This window comes from Dendropsophus ebraccatus, chromosome 1, assembly GCF_027789765.1.
Source record: "Dendropsophus ebraccatus isolate aDenEbr1 chromosome 1, aDenEbr1.pat, whole genome shotgun sequence".
In the NCBI taxonomy this organism is placed as follows: domain Eukaryota; kingdom Metazoa; phylum Chordata; class Amphibia; order Anura; family Hylidae; genus Dendropsophus; species Dendropsophus ebraccatus.
Window position 1 is genome coordinate 152,891,905 of NC_091454.1, and position 15,075 is coordinate 152,906,979.

The 15,075-nt window shown below is 39.3% G+C and overlaps 1 protein-coding gene and 1 non-coding gene across 3 annotated transcripts in view; both read left to right on the top strand.

Moving 5' to 3' along the window:
- Positions 1–15,075, top strand: part of LOC138800383 (threonine--tRNA ligase 2, cytoplasmic-like) — a 32,369-nt gene that overhangs the window by 13,702 nt on the left and 3,592 nt on the right. For both annotated transcript variants that reach the window (XM_069982020.1, XM_069982029.1), the window contains 13 exons: positions 4,013–4,203; positions 4,397–4,520; positions 5,295–5,416; positions 6,507–6,624; positions 7,798–7,862; positions 9,617–9,695; positions 10,255–10,401; positions 10,913–11,011; positions 11,860–12,026; positions 13,536–13,698; positions 13,784–13,921; positions 14,008–14,085; positions 14,498–14,598. In XM_069982020.1, coding sequence (XP_069838121.1) covers positions 4,013–4,203; positions 4,397–4,520; positions 5,295–5,416; positions 6,507–6,624; positions 7,798–7,862; positions 9,617–9,695; positions 10,255–10,401; positions 10,913–11,011; positions 11,860–12,026; positions 13,536–13,698; positions 13,784–13,921; positions 14,008–14,085; positions 14,498–14,598 — 1,592 coding nt within the window. The remainder of the gene's footprint in view (positions 1–4,012; positions 4,204–4,396; positions 4,521–5,294; positions 5,417–6,506; positions 6,625–7,797; positions 7,863–9,616; positions 9,696–10,254; positions 10,402–10,912; positions 11,012–11,859; positions 12,027–13,535; positions 13,699–13,783; positions 13,922–14,007; positions 14,086–14,497; positions 14,599–15,075) is intronic.
- LOC138781332 (U2 spliceosomal RNA) lies at positions 7,443–7,634 on the top strand. Its single transcript, XR_011361467.1, has one exon. It is a non-coding gene; the product is annotated as a U2 spliceosomal RNA (small nuclear RNA).

Sequence of the window (15,075 nt, forward strand, 5' to 3'; positions counted from 1 at the left end):
AAAGATACCCCTCTGTAGGTGGCTGTTTAGGGGTTGTTGTCAAAAGGTATCAATTCTTTAGGCTGACGACAGATTGAGTTTAAGAATATCATTGAGTCAATGGGACAGGTGGAACTTCAAGTGGAGTCCGCCGTGCTGACTCTGCTTGAAATTTCAGTACAAATCCTGTAGTGTGCATACCCTTAACCTACATATTGGGTGGCCAGAATGATATTTGTGCAGGGAAACAGCGGTCTTATGCTGCGTTTACACGGAACGATAATTCGCCCGATCGTTCGATTAACTATGTCGGAGTAACGATTTTTTTTTTTTTTTCATAACGATCAGCGTTTAGACGCTACGATATATCGTACGGAAAATTTGTTTTGTGATTGCTTAAGCCTATCTCGCACATAGGAAAAATCAGTGAACGACTGTTTACACGGAACGATCTGCGAATTTTTTGCGAACGACGATTTTAGAACATGTTGTAAGATCAAAATGAACGATTTCTCGTTCGTCGTTTGCAGCGTTTACACGTACGAATATCGTTCGAATTCGATCGTTATCGTGCGAATTTGCACGATAATCGTTCCGTGTAAACGCAGCATAAGGCCTCATTCTTATGTCCAGTGTTTTTCACAGGGCGTGTTTTTGTCCACTTCGTGAAAAACACTGAACGTCTGTTCATTGTATCCGTGCGCTGGGTTGGGAGTGGGGAGATGGGACATGAGAGACGGTGACAGGGACGGGGGACATGAGAGTCGGGAGTGGGTGATATGAGTGGGGGGAGGCATGACCTGTCCTATTTTTTTTTCACGGCATCCCACATAAGATTGAATGCCCACATAGGATTTAATGGACCCCAAAATTGTCCATGGTCGCGGATCTGTGACCACGGACAATTTTACAGGACATGTGAATAAGGCCTTACTGGTCAGATGCCCATTGATCTTTAAGTGATGGCATATCCTAGTGGTAAGGGGTGCAAAGCCCCTTTATAAGGGTCATTATGCCAATATCCCTGTGGAGTTTCTAGAATGGTTTTTGTTTAGAAGTGACCGGAGACATTCCCAATGTACATACATAACTCCCTACACAGACTTTATTGCACAGTCAATTATATTTTTCTCTTATGTTAGTAATTGCTAAAAAGTAGAAAGCTCACCCAGACATAGTTTTAATGTTTTTTTTATTTTTTTTTATTTTGCTGATCTTGCTGTTTTCTTAAATTGAAGCATGCCATTGCCTCATATTATTTTAGTGTTTTGTTTTTGTTTCTATTTATTTATATATTTTTTTTACAAAAAAAAAAAAAAAAGTTGTGGTTTTATAAAATTGGCGCTAAAACTGATGTTTACTCATGGTGAATCTCTACAAAGCTAACATTTTAAGGCATCATGTATTGCGTGTTGACATTTTTAGTGTGTCTTCTGTAGATTATGCAGCTATTTATTACACCATTAAATCTTCTAAACTATTCATGTGTCCTCTTATTTCCTTCTCTACTTTTTATTGATTTTATACATGTGGCTTTACTGTATGTAGGTTGCACATATGGCTCTGTTACATACAATTCACAGGCTTGTCAACCTACTTCACAGTGACGGGGGGTGTAGACACGTTAATACATTATTTCACAGAGGCGTATCACAAATTTAAAACAAAACTTTTAATATTTAGGCCTAAAGAGTTAAAAAGGGCCACACACAGAGATGTCTTGGCATACCCACTGATTTAGGGTGCTATATCAGATATATCATATAAACCACCAGAACCACAAACAGTTCAATGACTATAATGTACTAATGCTTGTTGACTGTTTGTGGTTCTGGTGGTTTATATGATATAACCGATAGGCCTCTTTTACATACTATCCTTCCCACTGTACATAAAATCTTACTAGAAGAGTCCTGTTGTAGATCTGGAGTTAGCTGCACATATCATTATCTCCATGTGGTTTGTGTCCTGTTTTTCTTGGTACCTGCCTAATTTTGTTTCTCTTATACTGAGCACAAAAACAGAGATATAAGGGGGTCTTCAATTAGGCAACGCCCCTTATCCCGCCCAAATTTACTGAGAGGAGCACGCCTCTTAGTTAATCTGGCCGGCTGGGCACCTGAACCTGTGCCTGTTGTACCAAATCAGCAGGTGCAGATTTGGATCATGATTTACACCTGCGAGCAGGCGTTAAATCATGATAAATGAGGTGCGGGAAGAGGCCATGCTTCCTACCCCCCTTGCTGTGCCCCATCCAGCCTGCCCATCAGGTGAGCGGTGGATACGCCAGGGAGAAGGGGTGAATCTGCACCTTGTCCCCGGCATACCCCCCTGCTGTAATGTTCACAAATGTCCCCCATAGAGTTCATTTAATGTATGTGGTCATAATCACCGTATATCAATGCCAGATTTATGTTCCTAATTAGGTTTATGGCTATTTTCGAAGATGTGAAATGGAAAAAAAATCAAAATCCATTTAATTAAAGGGAAAAAAAAGTAAAATGTCAGACCTCTCCAGCCAGAGGTGTTTACTTTTAATATTATCAGTAACATTCTGATTTAGATGACTACATAAATTGCTGTTTTACCATCTCTGTGAATATATAAGATCACATTGATTTAGCAGGAGATGGGGTTGACTGTAATCTGCAGTGTCACTAATAAATTATGTTCCTGGGTGATCTATAGAACATATTTGCTTTGCCCCACTAGAGCACTTTATATGTGTTTCTCCCAGTGCTGTAATTCTTCCTTGCTATAGACTATTTGTGCTGTACAGTGTTGGTGTTTACTTGTCTTGTTTTCAAGCAGTGACTGAAGGATCCAACATTACGTGTCATTGAGTTTGTTGGTGGCTGCCATAGGTTGCTGTGCAGCTTGTCTTCTCTCTTCCCTGTACAGTCATCATCTTGTTTTTCATTTGGAGTCTTGATGTGCATGTGCATGCTCTCTGCATTGCTGTGAGGTGGTGTAAGGCTATGTTCACATCTGTGACAGGTGGACCATTGCCACTTTTCCTGCCTGTATGGCAGATCCTAATGGTGTGTTGACACAGAGATTTATATGACAAATTTTTGAAGCCAAAGCCAGGAACAGACTATAACCAGAGAACAGGTCATAAAGGAAAGACTGAGATTTCTCCTCTTCAAAAATACATTCCTGGCTTTGGCTTCAAAAATCTGTCAGGTAAATCTCTCTGTGTAAATGCCCCATAACTGATCACATCATTTGCTGGTGGAGTTCTTCAGGTGCTCCAGGTTTACATAATGCAACAGAACTGGAACACCATTTGTGTTTTGTTTTTTAGTGTGTGTACCATAGCCAATACACACATGTGAACAGTGTCTTTGTGGGATATATGCAGTAGATATATTATATGCCAGTGACCTTGGACTAGTATTGTTTCTAACCTTCATTTCTGTTAAGATAATAAATTTGCAATTAATGTGTCTTTTCAAAGTGGTTGTATCCCGAGAATTTAAATTGTATTTCCCTGTTAAAAATGCTGGAATATTTACACACTTCCATACAACACAGTCACATTGGAAGGGTGAGTCAGCACACTACAAAATACATTCTCATGAAGTGTCAGTATTTATTTTTCATGTGCCAAACAGGAATCACTGTGCATATATTGCTATACTCTTAATCCACGTACACAGAGATTCATTTTGGGTATTGAAAAAAGCAAATACTGACACTTTGCAAATTCACATTGTGGTGGCTTTGAGGTGTATCACTTGGGTCTAACACTGGTCCTATCCACCCTATGCATAGAGGAATTATTCCCTGTACCACATAAAGGGATTGTATATACAATTTAGTATATAGGCCCCCTGATTTTATTGGTATCCTTGTATGCGCTATGTACATGGATGTGCTGTATACAGGTACACAGAAAGTCATTTATGAGTACAGTTCTCTTTATTACAATTTGCTTCCATGTTTGGTGTGTTATGTTATTGACCTATAGGTGTTCTTTATAGTAAATAATATACATAAACCTGCTAATTTATGACTTTTTTGCCTGCAGGCTCTTCCATCCCCGGCTTTTATCAAGGACCGACTTCAACTGTATGAAACTTTAAAAAAGGAACATGATGCTTTAATGGCTGACCGAGCTGCAAAACAAAGCAAGCCAATCAAAATCATTTTGCCGGATGGCAAGGCCATCGATGGACACTCTTGGAGGACAACCCCATATGAAGTAGCTGCTGGGATCAGGTGAGATGTCTGTAACCTGAGATCCTAAAATTCAGAGCAAAAAAATATTATGCTTCAGATGAAGGATAACCAAGAAGTTTTTTTAGACAGCAGTAGCTGTGTAACTGTGTAATGTATATTCACTTACTGGTAAATTCACAATTCTTTTAAGTTAAGTAACATGCAAACTAGTGACATACTTACGTCCTTGCAGTCGTGGATTGGCAGACAGCACTGTTATAGCCAAGGTTAACGCTGAGCTGTGGGACCTTGACCGACCACTAGAGGTAGACTGCACTTTGGAACTGCTCCCATTTGACCATGAAGATGCTCAAGCTGTAAGTAACACATTCCTATGTTATAATTAAAAATAAATAAATAAAAAAAAAAAAAATATATATATATATAAAATGTGTGTATGTATGTATGTATGTATATATATATATATATATATATATATATATATATGTGTGTTCAGTTATTACAAGCTTGTATTCAGTACTATTGTATTGCAGACTTTGTCTTTGTTTATAATAATATATAATAATTATAATTTAATTATTATATAATAATATAATTTATTAGTGTTTGGGAAAACTGCTTAGGCTTTATTTTACACATAAACAAAACACATCAATCACTGAGCTCAGGGAGATACTTAGTTCACACACTGTGTAACTGCTGAAGATACTGAGGAAGATTTATCAAACATGGTGCAAAGTAAAACGGGCTCAGTTGTCCCTAGCAACCAATCAGATTCCACCTTTCATTTTCCAAAGAGTCTGTAAGGAATGAAAAGTGGAAACTGACTGGTTGCTAGGGGCAACTGGGCCAGTTTCACTTTACATCAGTTTGATAAATCCCCCCCATTGAGATTAGAATTACACCGAAAATCCACAACAGAGTACACAACAATGATAGAAAATATTAAGTCTGTGGCACAGGTTTCCATAGGTTATCTGCATCAAAGCTTTTGCAAAATCCAGACTCTTTCAGAAGGCTTCCATTACATCTGAGCTTAGTGCTATGTCATAGTCCAGATATTGAATAAATTGCAGTTATTTTTTGTTTTTCTAATTATTCTTACTATTGGAAATGTTTCTTGCAACCAGGTTTACTGGCATTCTAGTGCCCATATTCTTGGGGAGACTATGGAGAATTTCTATGGAGGCTGCTTGTGCTATGGCCCACCTATCGAAAATGGCTTCTATTACGATATGTATTTAGATGAAAGGTAACCATCTCAGCAGAAGTACTGTGCATGACTTACATTACGTTAGAATTGTGTGTGAAGGAATGCATCTTTAAGCCTTTTAACACATTGTGTACTTTGAATTCTGTAAAAATATAATGAACTGATTGCAGGACCCCCCCCCCCCCAATCTTACATTTCAAGAACAAGGATCCAACTGTCTCCACTGAATTTATTGGTGGTTCGCTCCATTTATTCTCTATAGGAGCTACTAGAGATCGCAAGGCACTGTTTGCAGTGGCTTCCATAGAGCGTAATGGAGAGTGGTGGTCTGCCACTCCATTCTAAGCAGAGGATCTGGTCTCCATTCCTGAGATCACAGTGATCACATTAGAGTAAAATAAAAAAAGAATAAAAATACTTTTACAGCATTATGCCAGGTCCGTGAGGAGTGGAAGGAATCCTCTGTATATTTCTCTGCCAGTCTGCAGCAATTCTGCATGTATTATGCTGTTTGTGGAGTTTACTGCATTTTTGACCTATATACATTACAGATCAATGTCAATCTGAGACACATTTGGCATACTGTAGACTAGAAAAATCTGCATCCTGCTTGGTTTTACCTACTGATTTATACAGCTACATGTGGATGAGGCATTCAGTAGCCCATCCAGAAGTATTGTACTGTAATGTGCTGTATGTTGTTTTTGCAGAGTAAGACTGGGTTCACACTATGTTTTTGCAATCTGTTTTTCCATCCTTTTTTTGCGAAAACGGATGCATTTGTGTGCATCCGTTTTGATCCGCTTTTCCATTGACTTCCATTATAAAACGGATCAAAATGCATCCGTTTTTTTTTTAACGTACACAAAAGGTCAGCTACGTTTTTGTGTACGTTAAAAAAAGGATGCCTTTTGATCCGTCTTTTTATTATGAAAGTCAATGGAAAAGCGAATGCACACAAATGCATCCCTTTTTTCTTTTTCTTTTTTTATCCGTTTCTTCTTTTTTTTTGCAAAAACTGATGAAAAAAATGTAGTGTAAACCCAGCCTTAGCAGTTTTTTTTTAATGGACTGGTATTTTATTGTGCTCACCAAAAGAGTAATCCTTTTTTATATGTGACTTCTCTAGAGGGGTGTCCAGCAACGAGTTCCCGGTCTTGGAGGATATGTGTAAAACAATCATTAAGGAGAAACAGCCATTTGAAAGACTGGAAATCAGAAAAGAGCTGCTTCTAGAAATGTTTAAGGTAATAGAAAATCTATAGATTGTTCACTACTTAAAGCGTAACTGTCATTTCAGGGTCATTTTTCTGAAAACATTAAATATCAACAGTACAAGCGATTTTAAGAAACTCTGTAATAGGTTTTATGTACTAAAAGAGTTTCCTTCTGGACTAAAAAAGCAATCTCCCAGCCTCCCCCCTCCCTTCAGAAGAAGCAGGATTTCTGTGTCCATTATGTGGCTATGGAGAGGGGAGGGGCTGTTAGGAGTGACTAAGCACGGAGGATTTCTGCACAGCACAGCACCCTGCAATCCTCTCTCAGTAAGTTCATAGATAAGCACTGACCTTTCTGACACCTGAATCCTGCGTTTTAGATGCCCAGACAGTCTACAAACAGCTGACCTTCATGTCACCTCTTCCTGCTCCCTCATCTCCCTCAGCCCCTCCCCCCTTCATAGGCTTACAATGGAGAGAGCAGAGCCCGTCTTCACTGGCTTCTCTGTAATGAAGACGTGTTTGCCTGATAATGCACAGATAAGAAGTCAGGGGGGGAGGCTGGGAGATTGCTTCTTGAGTACAGAAGGAGGCTTTTTTGGCTGATGAAACCTATTACAGAGTTTCTTAAAATCGCTTATACTACTGATTTCTGCAATAAAAAAAAACGTGACAGTTACTCTTTAATTTGTAATTTCTTCAATGGCACATGGAGTATTGATTCTGTTTTGCAGAGACATTTGCACTCTATGTGCTGCTATATGATGACAGTATGTCACCGTAATTGGAGAATAGCTGCCTGATTCCTCAAGTAGTAGTGAGCAAACTTGACAAACATTCAGGTTCGCATCCCTTCTCGGCCTTTTGCCTAAGAGCAAGTGTAGTATCTGTTCTTATCAGTTTAATATCTGATATGTCCCCTATCTGGGGAACATATATTAAATGGATTTTTAGAACAGGGAGATGGATAAAAGAGCTTGCTCTGTCCTCACCAGGCATTGACCTGGTATTGCAGTGCTTCCAGGTTCAGTGTACAAAAAAAAAATTCAGTTCGGCAACGTTCATTCGAAACCGAACAATACCCGAGCTCATAGAGTATGGTTAGTACTAGTTTTTAACTTTTAAATCAAATGTTGTATTTAAGTTTTTTTTGTTTTGACCAGTTAATTGTCAACATTGCTAAAAATGTATGATTTTTCCTAGTATAACAAATTTAAGTGCCGGATCCTAAATGAAAAAGTTGATACACCGACCACTACAGTGTACAGGTAACTGAAATATAAATTTTCAGTTTTTTTTTTTTTTTGTATTTTTGTTCATTTTTTTAATAGTTCTACTTTATATATTTTTTAAAATCGGATAATTTTATAGTTTTTTTTTTTTTTTTTTTGTCCAACTAAAAATATCGTTCACAAAAACAAGGAAAAACAAGGGTACATATCCAAGGATACATTAACAAAACTTAAGAACAATATTTAAGCATATATTTAAGCATACAGTTTACAAGGTAAAAATACTATTGTGCACTAGTGGGTATAATTTTGCATAGACTAATAAACATGTATATATATATATATATCTATATATATATAAAATATATACGCAAATTACTTCTGTGTTGTTTCGCTGCCGCCACTTTTATAGCAAAAAAACCACGTACATACATACATATGTAGAACAGTTGGCCTGCCCCATGCAGTAATGAGTTAGTCCAGTTGGCCTGCACAGTTTACTCCAGAGCTTTAATGCAAAATTAAAGTGAGTTTCTACAATATCCTGTTCTGGGGACCAGGCGTATTTACCCACCTCATCCATATGATTTAAATTCTTTTCCCCTTTCCAAGCAAATGGGAGTATTATTTTTACTTATAAACTCTGAGATGGGTGGGGGCTGTGGATGGATCCAGTGCACAGCAATCACCTTTCTGGCTTGGTATAACATAACATTTTCTCAGTTGCTAACTTTGTAGCATCATCTGTATTATGGAGGTCAAACTTACCTTACAGACATTTTTGGGGATTGGTGGGGATAGCAATTGATAAGGCGCTTTGTATAATATGAGTTCTTCCTCTAGTCCCCTGCATTCCCAAATCATATGCATTAAATGTACATCTAACTCCCCACACCGCAGAGGTATCCCTTTATACAAATTTTGTGCATGAGGGCAGATGTTTTGTACCTTCACATAGAGATACCTTTGGACTTACATGAGTACCTTACACCACTGATCTTCAGGGATGTCACCCACATACCGTATCCACTTTTGAAGTACTCACCAAGCAGCTGTATATATAATTGCGGTGTTAGGGCCTTAGTAGAATCTGTCTCCTTAATGTAATCCTAAGCAGAATGAGTTTGTATAGAAATTGATGCTATTTTTACGCATGGTGCAATTGCAGAAATTGGTAAAAGCACCATTGTAGTAACACATACTCCGTTTGGAAATCGACAAAGGTCTTGAATCCAGTGCTATCTCACAGCTGACTCAGGAGCACTGTCCCATAACCTTCACATGGGGAAAACGACTGCAACCAAAACATTTCGGGCAGCCTAGGGTTTCAGCCTAGTGTAAAAGGGGTGAAAAGGATCATTTCTTAGCTCAACCAAATATCAATTCTATTTTCTATTTAGTGACTTATTGAAATCCAGTCTATGTTGTGGTAGTTTGCAGTTGCTGGTAGCTTTGCACAGACACTAGTTATTCTCCATGTGCTCACAGAAGAGTAAGTGCTATGGAAGTAGCCATGCAGAATGCATGATACAGTATATCCAGGAGAAATGTAATACTTTGATCTTTTGTGTGTGGATGTGTGATGTATTATTAGATATGAGTGTGTGTGTGTGTAAGGTGAAATAGACAAAGGTAATTCTTTTAATACATTCTGTGTGTTCTAGGAGCTTTAGCTGATAAGTGCTGACAACATACGTACATGTGGAATCTTTTTTATTTTCCTTTATTTTTTTTTATTTTTCCTTCATAATTTTATGGTCATATTATGGTCTCCCTCTGTTCTCCCTTAGGTGTGGTCCTCTTATTGATCTGTGTAGGGGTCCCCATGTGAGGCACACTGGGAAAATTAAAGCTCTTAAGATATACAAGGTAAGTCATGGTGTTTTTTGGAGGCTACACCATTGTATTTGCAGATATTACTTACACCCTGAACATATAAGAAATTGTACAGCTATAGTTTTGTTTTGCCAAAAATTCTACTTCTTATGGTGATAGTGCCTACATTATTGCCTGGCACTGCTGCTGAATTACCCTCTGACTACTTCTACATCCTGCCTATACATCATGTGGATATCCACTTTTCCTTGTGCTGACAGACACGGATGCCCCTTTAGACTATATGTGCTTTCTTCCCACTACACACTATCATCTGCCCTCATTGGACACTTTGACACTTTCCTCCTTCTCCACTCTGTTCTCTTCTGTACATTCCCCTCTCTCTAGACGTCTCACTACAGAGAGAGATAGGAGGATAGAGAGAGCCAAAGTAACCAGAAGCAGTGTGCTATAGGATTGTTGTCAGAAACAGCTGCACAGCCAGCTGTGATACAGTTAGGCAGATTCTGTACCAGCCAAGTGGTAGAATTATTATAATTTTTTTTTTTTTGTAACATTGACTTTTCTATTTTTCTGTCATGGAATCTTACAGAATTCTTCTACGTATTGGGAAGGGAAAGCTGACATGGAAACACTGCAGAGAATATATGGAATTTCTTTTCCTGATAATAAGCTGATGAAGGAGTGGGAGAAATTCCAGGAAGAAGCTAAAAACAGAGATCATAGAAAGATTGGAAAGGTTTGTATTGCTCCTGATATTAGGGGGAAAACCGTATTAACCTCCCCTCCCCAGCACATGTGCTGGAAATTTCACCCAAGCATCTTCTACTCTTTTATATTTATAGATATAGTGTATCATGTAAACAATTTATATTGCATGATAATAATGGGAGCTGCCAGATCATTGAACACAACTGCACAAATTGCTCCTTTTTGTAAAGGAAGCAATCTGAGCATTCTAACATGGAGGCTGCTGCACAGAGACAAAATCACATCCTCATGCAGTGGCCAGTGGTGGCAATGTCGGCTACATCATGCTGCCACTGGCTGCTGCTTGTGGGCATAGTATCCTCAGTATCATCAGCATGCAGCAGCTGCAATAGTAAAAAATACTCTTTTGGTGCTTAGGATTGATTTCCTTACTATATTATTAACACAGGCCCATTGTCAGAAGTTTTCTTTTAATTTTGTATTTAAATTAATTTTGGGCGTTAAATGTCAATATTATCTAATGTGTTATTTGCTTTTAGGATCAAGAGCTGTTCTTCTTCCATGAACTGAGCCCTGGGAGCTGCTTCTTCTTGCCTCGGGGAGCATACATCTTTAACACTCTGATTGACTTTATCAAGGTTAGAGCAGCATCTTTAACATCTTTAACTTTTTATGGTGTTTGCAATATACATCACCCATGTATATTGATGGTTGTCCAAGAACCAAGACCTCCTACCCTTCTTTAGAACAAGTGGCGGGGCCTTCTACTACTTATTTTAGAAGCAGCAGCATCAGGATAATTCATAGATATCAAGCTGAAGAGGGTTGGCACCTTACAGACAGACCATTTGGCCACATGTTTATGCTGACGGTACATCACAAACGTGGTATTAAGTCTAACCACAATCTGTTCAAGACCAGCACAAATCAATTGTTGTCATCCACATAGAATGAAACAGCGGCTATGCCCATTCAGGGTTTTATTCTGTGGATTTTATTGTGTGGATGACCAGTAATTCTCTATAATGATCTGTGTATCTGAGTTCCCCCTGATTGAACTACATGTATAAGCATGGACTTTGTTGTTACATTTCTCTGATCTTGGCAGCGTTCTCTGCTCTGCATTTGACTTGCAGCAGCTGGAGAAGTTGGATGCCATCCTAGGCATTCCTGGAAACATGGATACAACCATAGGCTGTACCCATATTTTTCTGGCAGCCCTAGGGAAGCATCCAGTTTCTCCAGCTGCTAGGAGTTGTTCAGGTCCAGAGAACATTGCTGAACCCGAAAAGTTTGGCAAGTCCCCTCAACACTAGTTATGTGGTGCTTATCATATATTTCTCTGTGTTTAAACAAGTATTCACTCTATTTCTTTATTGTCTACGTATATTATTTAGATAATATCATAATATAGAATTCCTACATACTGTTCAAAGATCTACAGGTACAAAGAAAATCTTTTAATGGCAGAAATCTCTTCTTACAGGAGGAATACCAGTTGAGACATTTCACAGAAGTAGCAACCCCTAACATCTATAATAGCAAGTTGTGGGAGGCCTCTGGTCACTGGCAGCATTACAGCGACAACATGTTCTCCTTTGAGGTGGAAAAAGAAACTTTTGCACTTAAACCTATGAACTGTCCTGGACATTGGTAAGATTATGTTTCCAGTTACTTTCATGTACAGATTCCATTATTCAGCTTGTCTGCTTTAATCATGTAGTAACATCTGTGCATTGTAAGACATACAGGTATAGATACACAGCACACTAAAACACATGCAATGTGAGCTCTGGCCACAGGTAAAGAGATGTTACTTCCCACAGCAGTGGAGTATCTGACCTCACACTGTTTTATCCTGAAAATGTTATGTTTGTTTCAGTTTGGAGATACAGGTTGTCTCCCCGAGGCACAAAGAATTAGGGTGGATTTCCACCAGGGGCTGTGTGGGAGCTTGGAGTAATTGAAAGACTTTGACTAAGAAAACCCCTTACCAGACAGACCCATGCCCAATACAAGTGCTGATCTAGCAGATCCTTGGTCATTTAATGGGACTTTACATTACACATTGAATGTCCGGGCAGGGCAATCACTGGATTTTTTGCAGCCCTTCTGTCACTTCATGTGGGTTGCATATACCCTCTTTACAGAGGGACAAGAGCATCTAACCACTATTGATTTTTGGGCCTGCACAATCCCATTGACCATCTAATGGCCCTATTCCACGGGTCGTTTTAGAGGAGCAAACGAGCGCTATTAGCGCTCGTTTGCTCCTCGTTCGCCGCTCGCTGCCGCCGCTATTCAACGCGGCTGCAGCGAGCGGGTGAGTGCGGGAGGGGCGGCGGGGAGCTGCGGGGGGGCTGCTCGGAGGATCGCTGATCGTCCGGGCAGCCCATAGGATATAGCAGCGTCTGCTGCCGATGCTCCTATTCAACGGAGCGACGGCAGCAGATCGCTGCTATATCTGTCGCTTGTTTTTCACCATGTTGAAAAACAAGCGACTGCAACGATCAGCCGACATGAACGATGTCGGCTGATCGTTGCACTCTATTCCACGGGACGATTATCGTCCGTAGCGGTCGATATCGTCCGAAAACGAACGATAATCGTTCCGTGGAATAGGGCCATAAGAAATAAGCAATTGCTTCCTCATAAGCTGATAGCTGGGTCTTTTACATGGGGCAATAATTGCTCTGTTCGACTTATACTTGTTGTATGTGAAAAGTCTGCTACCATTTTACACTTTTATTTTGGTCGGATTGCTATATTATATTAAAAACTAGTCAACATGAGCTAAAATTACAATATAAGATGAACATATGTTCATATAAAATGAAACTGTATCTTAAATCCAGTAATGAGCTATAATAAAGTCTATGGAAAAATGTCAGTGCACACATTATAAAAAAAAAATTATATATAATTTTTAAAAAACTTCTTTTTTACCATAGATTATTTATCCATAGATTATACCTGTTTGTAAACACAGCCTTAGGTTGCATTTTCTTCCATCACATCTTTTTGTGTGGGTTTCCTCCTATCGTTCAGGGGATGCGGAATATGTTTATGCTTAGTAAATAGGAGTAACATCAACAGGCTGCTAATATTGATCTAGGCGGTTGAGTTTTCCCAGTGATATCTCATTGATGTGCCATCTTGCAGTCTCATGTTTGGTCATCGTCCTCGCTCTTGGAGAGAATTGCCCTTGCGTTTTGCAGACTTTGGCGTTCTACATCGAAATGAGTTGTCTGGGACATTGAGTGGACTGACCAGAGTTAGGCGCTTTCAGCAAGATGATGCACATATTTTTTGCACTATGGAACAGGTAAAAGTAAAATCATACGTAATGTACACAGTACATGTCATAGTGAGAAAATGGAAACATTTACTCTTAATATGTTGTTTTGTAGATAGAGGAGGAGATGAAGGGGTGCCTACAGTTCCTGCAGTCTGTATATGAGGTGTTTGGATTTACTTTCCAACTTCACCTTTCCACTAGACCTGACAACTATCTGGGAGAAATTGAGATGTGGAGTCAAGCTGAAAAGGTATAAGATTGACAGTACTAGCAGCTCCCTTCATAATACATTTAACGTTTAAAAAACAAAACAAAAAAAACAACTTCTCTTTTCAGCAATTGGAGAACAGTCTGAATAATTTTGGACAGCCGTGGAAACTGAACCCAGGAGATGGCGCTTTCTATGGCCCCAAGGTGAGAACAAAGACGCCGACAGTTTCTGCTATAAAGTCAGATTTGCTTTTCTTTTTCTTACTTGAAAGTAGGGATGGTCCGAATCTGCAGAGGTTCGGGTTCGTATGAACCCGAACGCTCGGCATCAGATTTCCGCTGTCTGCCCGCTCAGTGCAGCGGGTGGATACAGCGGGAGGACCGCCTGGAAAACTGGGATACACCCTATGGTTATGGCTGTATCCCAGTTTCCCAGGCGGTCCTCCCGCTGTATCCACCCTCTCCACGGAGAGGGCAGACAGCGGGAATCATTTGAGGGTTCAGGTTCGTACGAACCCAACCCGAACTAGGTTCGGACCGTCCCTACTTGAAAGCCTTTTAAGCACTATACAGATCACATGGGCAATATTAATTCTAAACTGGATCTTTATTGCAGATTGATATCAAAATCAGAGATGCCATTGGAAGATACCATCAGTGTGCAACAATACAGTTAGATTTCCAGCTCCCGATCCGGTTTAACTTAACTTATGTAGGGTAAGTTATTTCTTCATATACTGCATTAGTGGTCCTATTAAAGTGGTATTCTGACATCCGATAAAAACAGTCACATTCTGCAAAAACATAGCATTTCCTGTCTAGCATCAGTCACCATGCAGTAAAGGCACCTCATTCTTTCCTAGGTGGGGCTGGGCAACACAAGACCCATTGTCTCTAGGCAGAGGGAGGAGCCATTAGCTGGAGACAATACCACATTCTGTAGTTCTTTTATTTTCAACTTCCTATTAGGGGTAAAAAAAATAAAATAAAACATGCTGAAGCCAGTACTATTAGTGGTAACTAGCCACCAGAAATCAAATGCAGTGTTTGGGTTTGGATGCACCCAAGCTTGCTCGAGGTTTGCTGATCTCTACGGATAACACTAGAATTACAAATTTATATATCTTGGGGTGATTGTTTTTAAATCAAAACAATCTTCTGATACTGAAATACTACTTTAATTAATGTTCACAT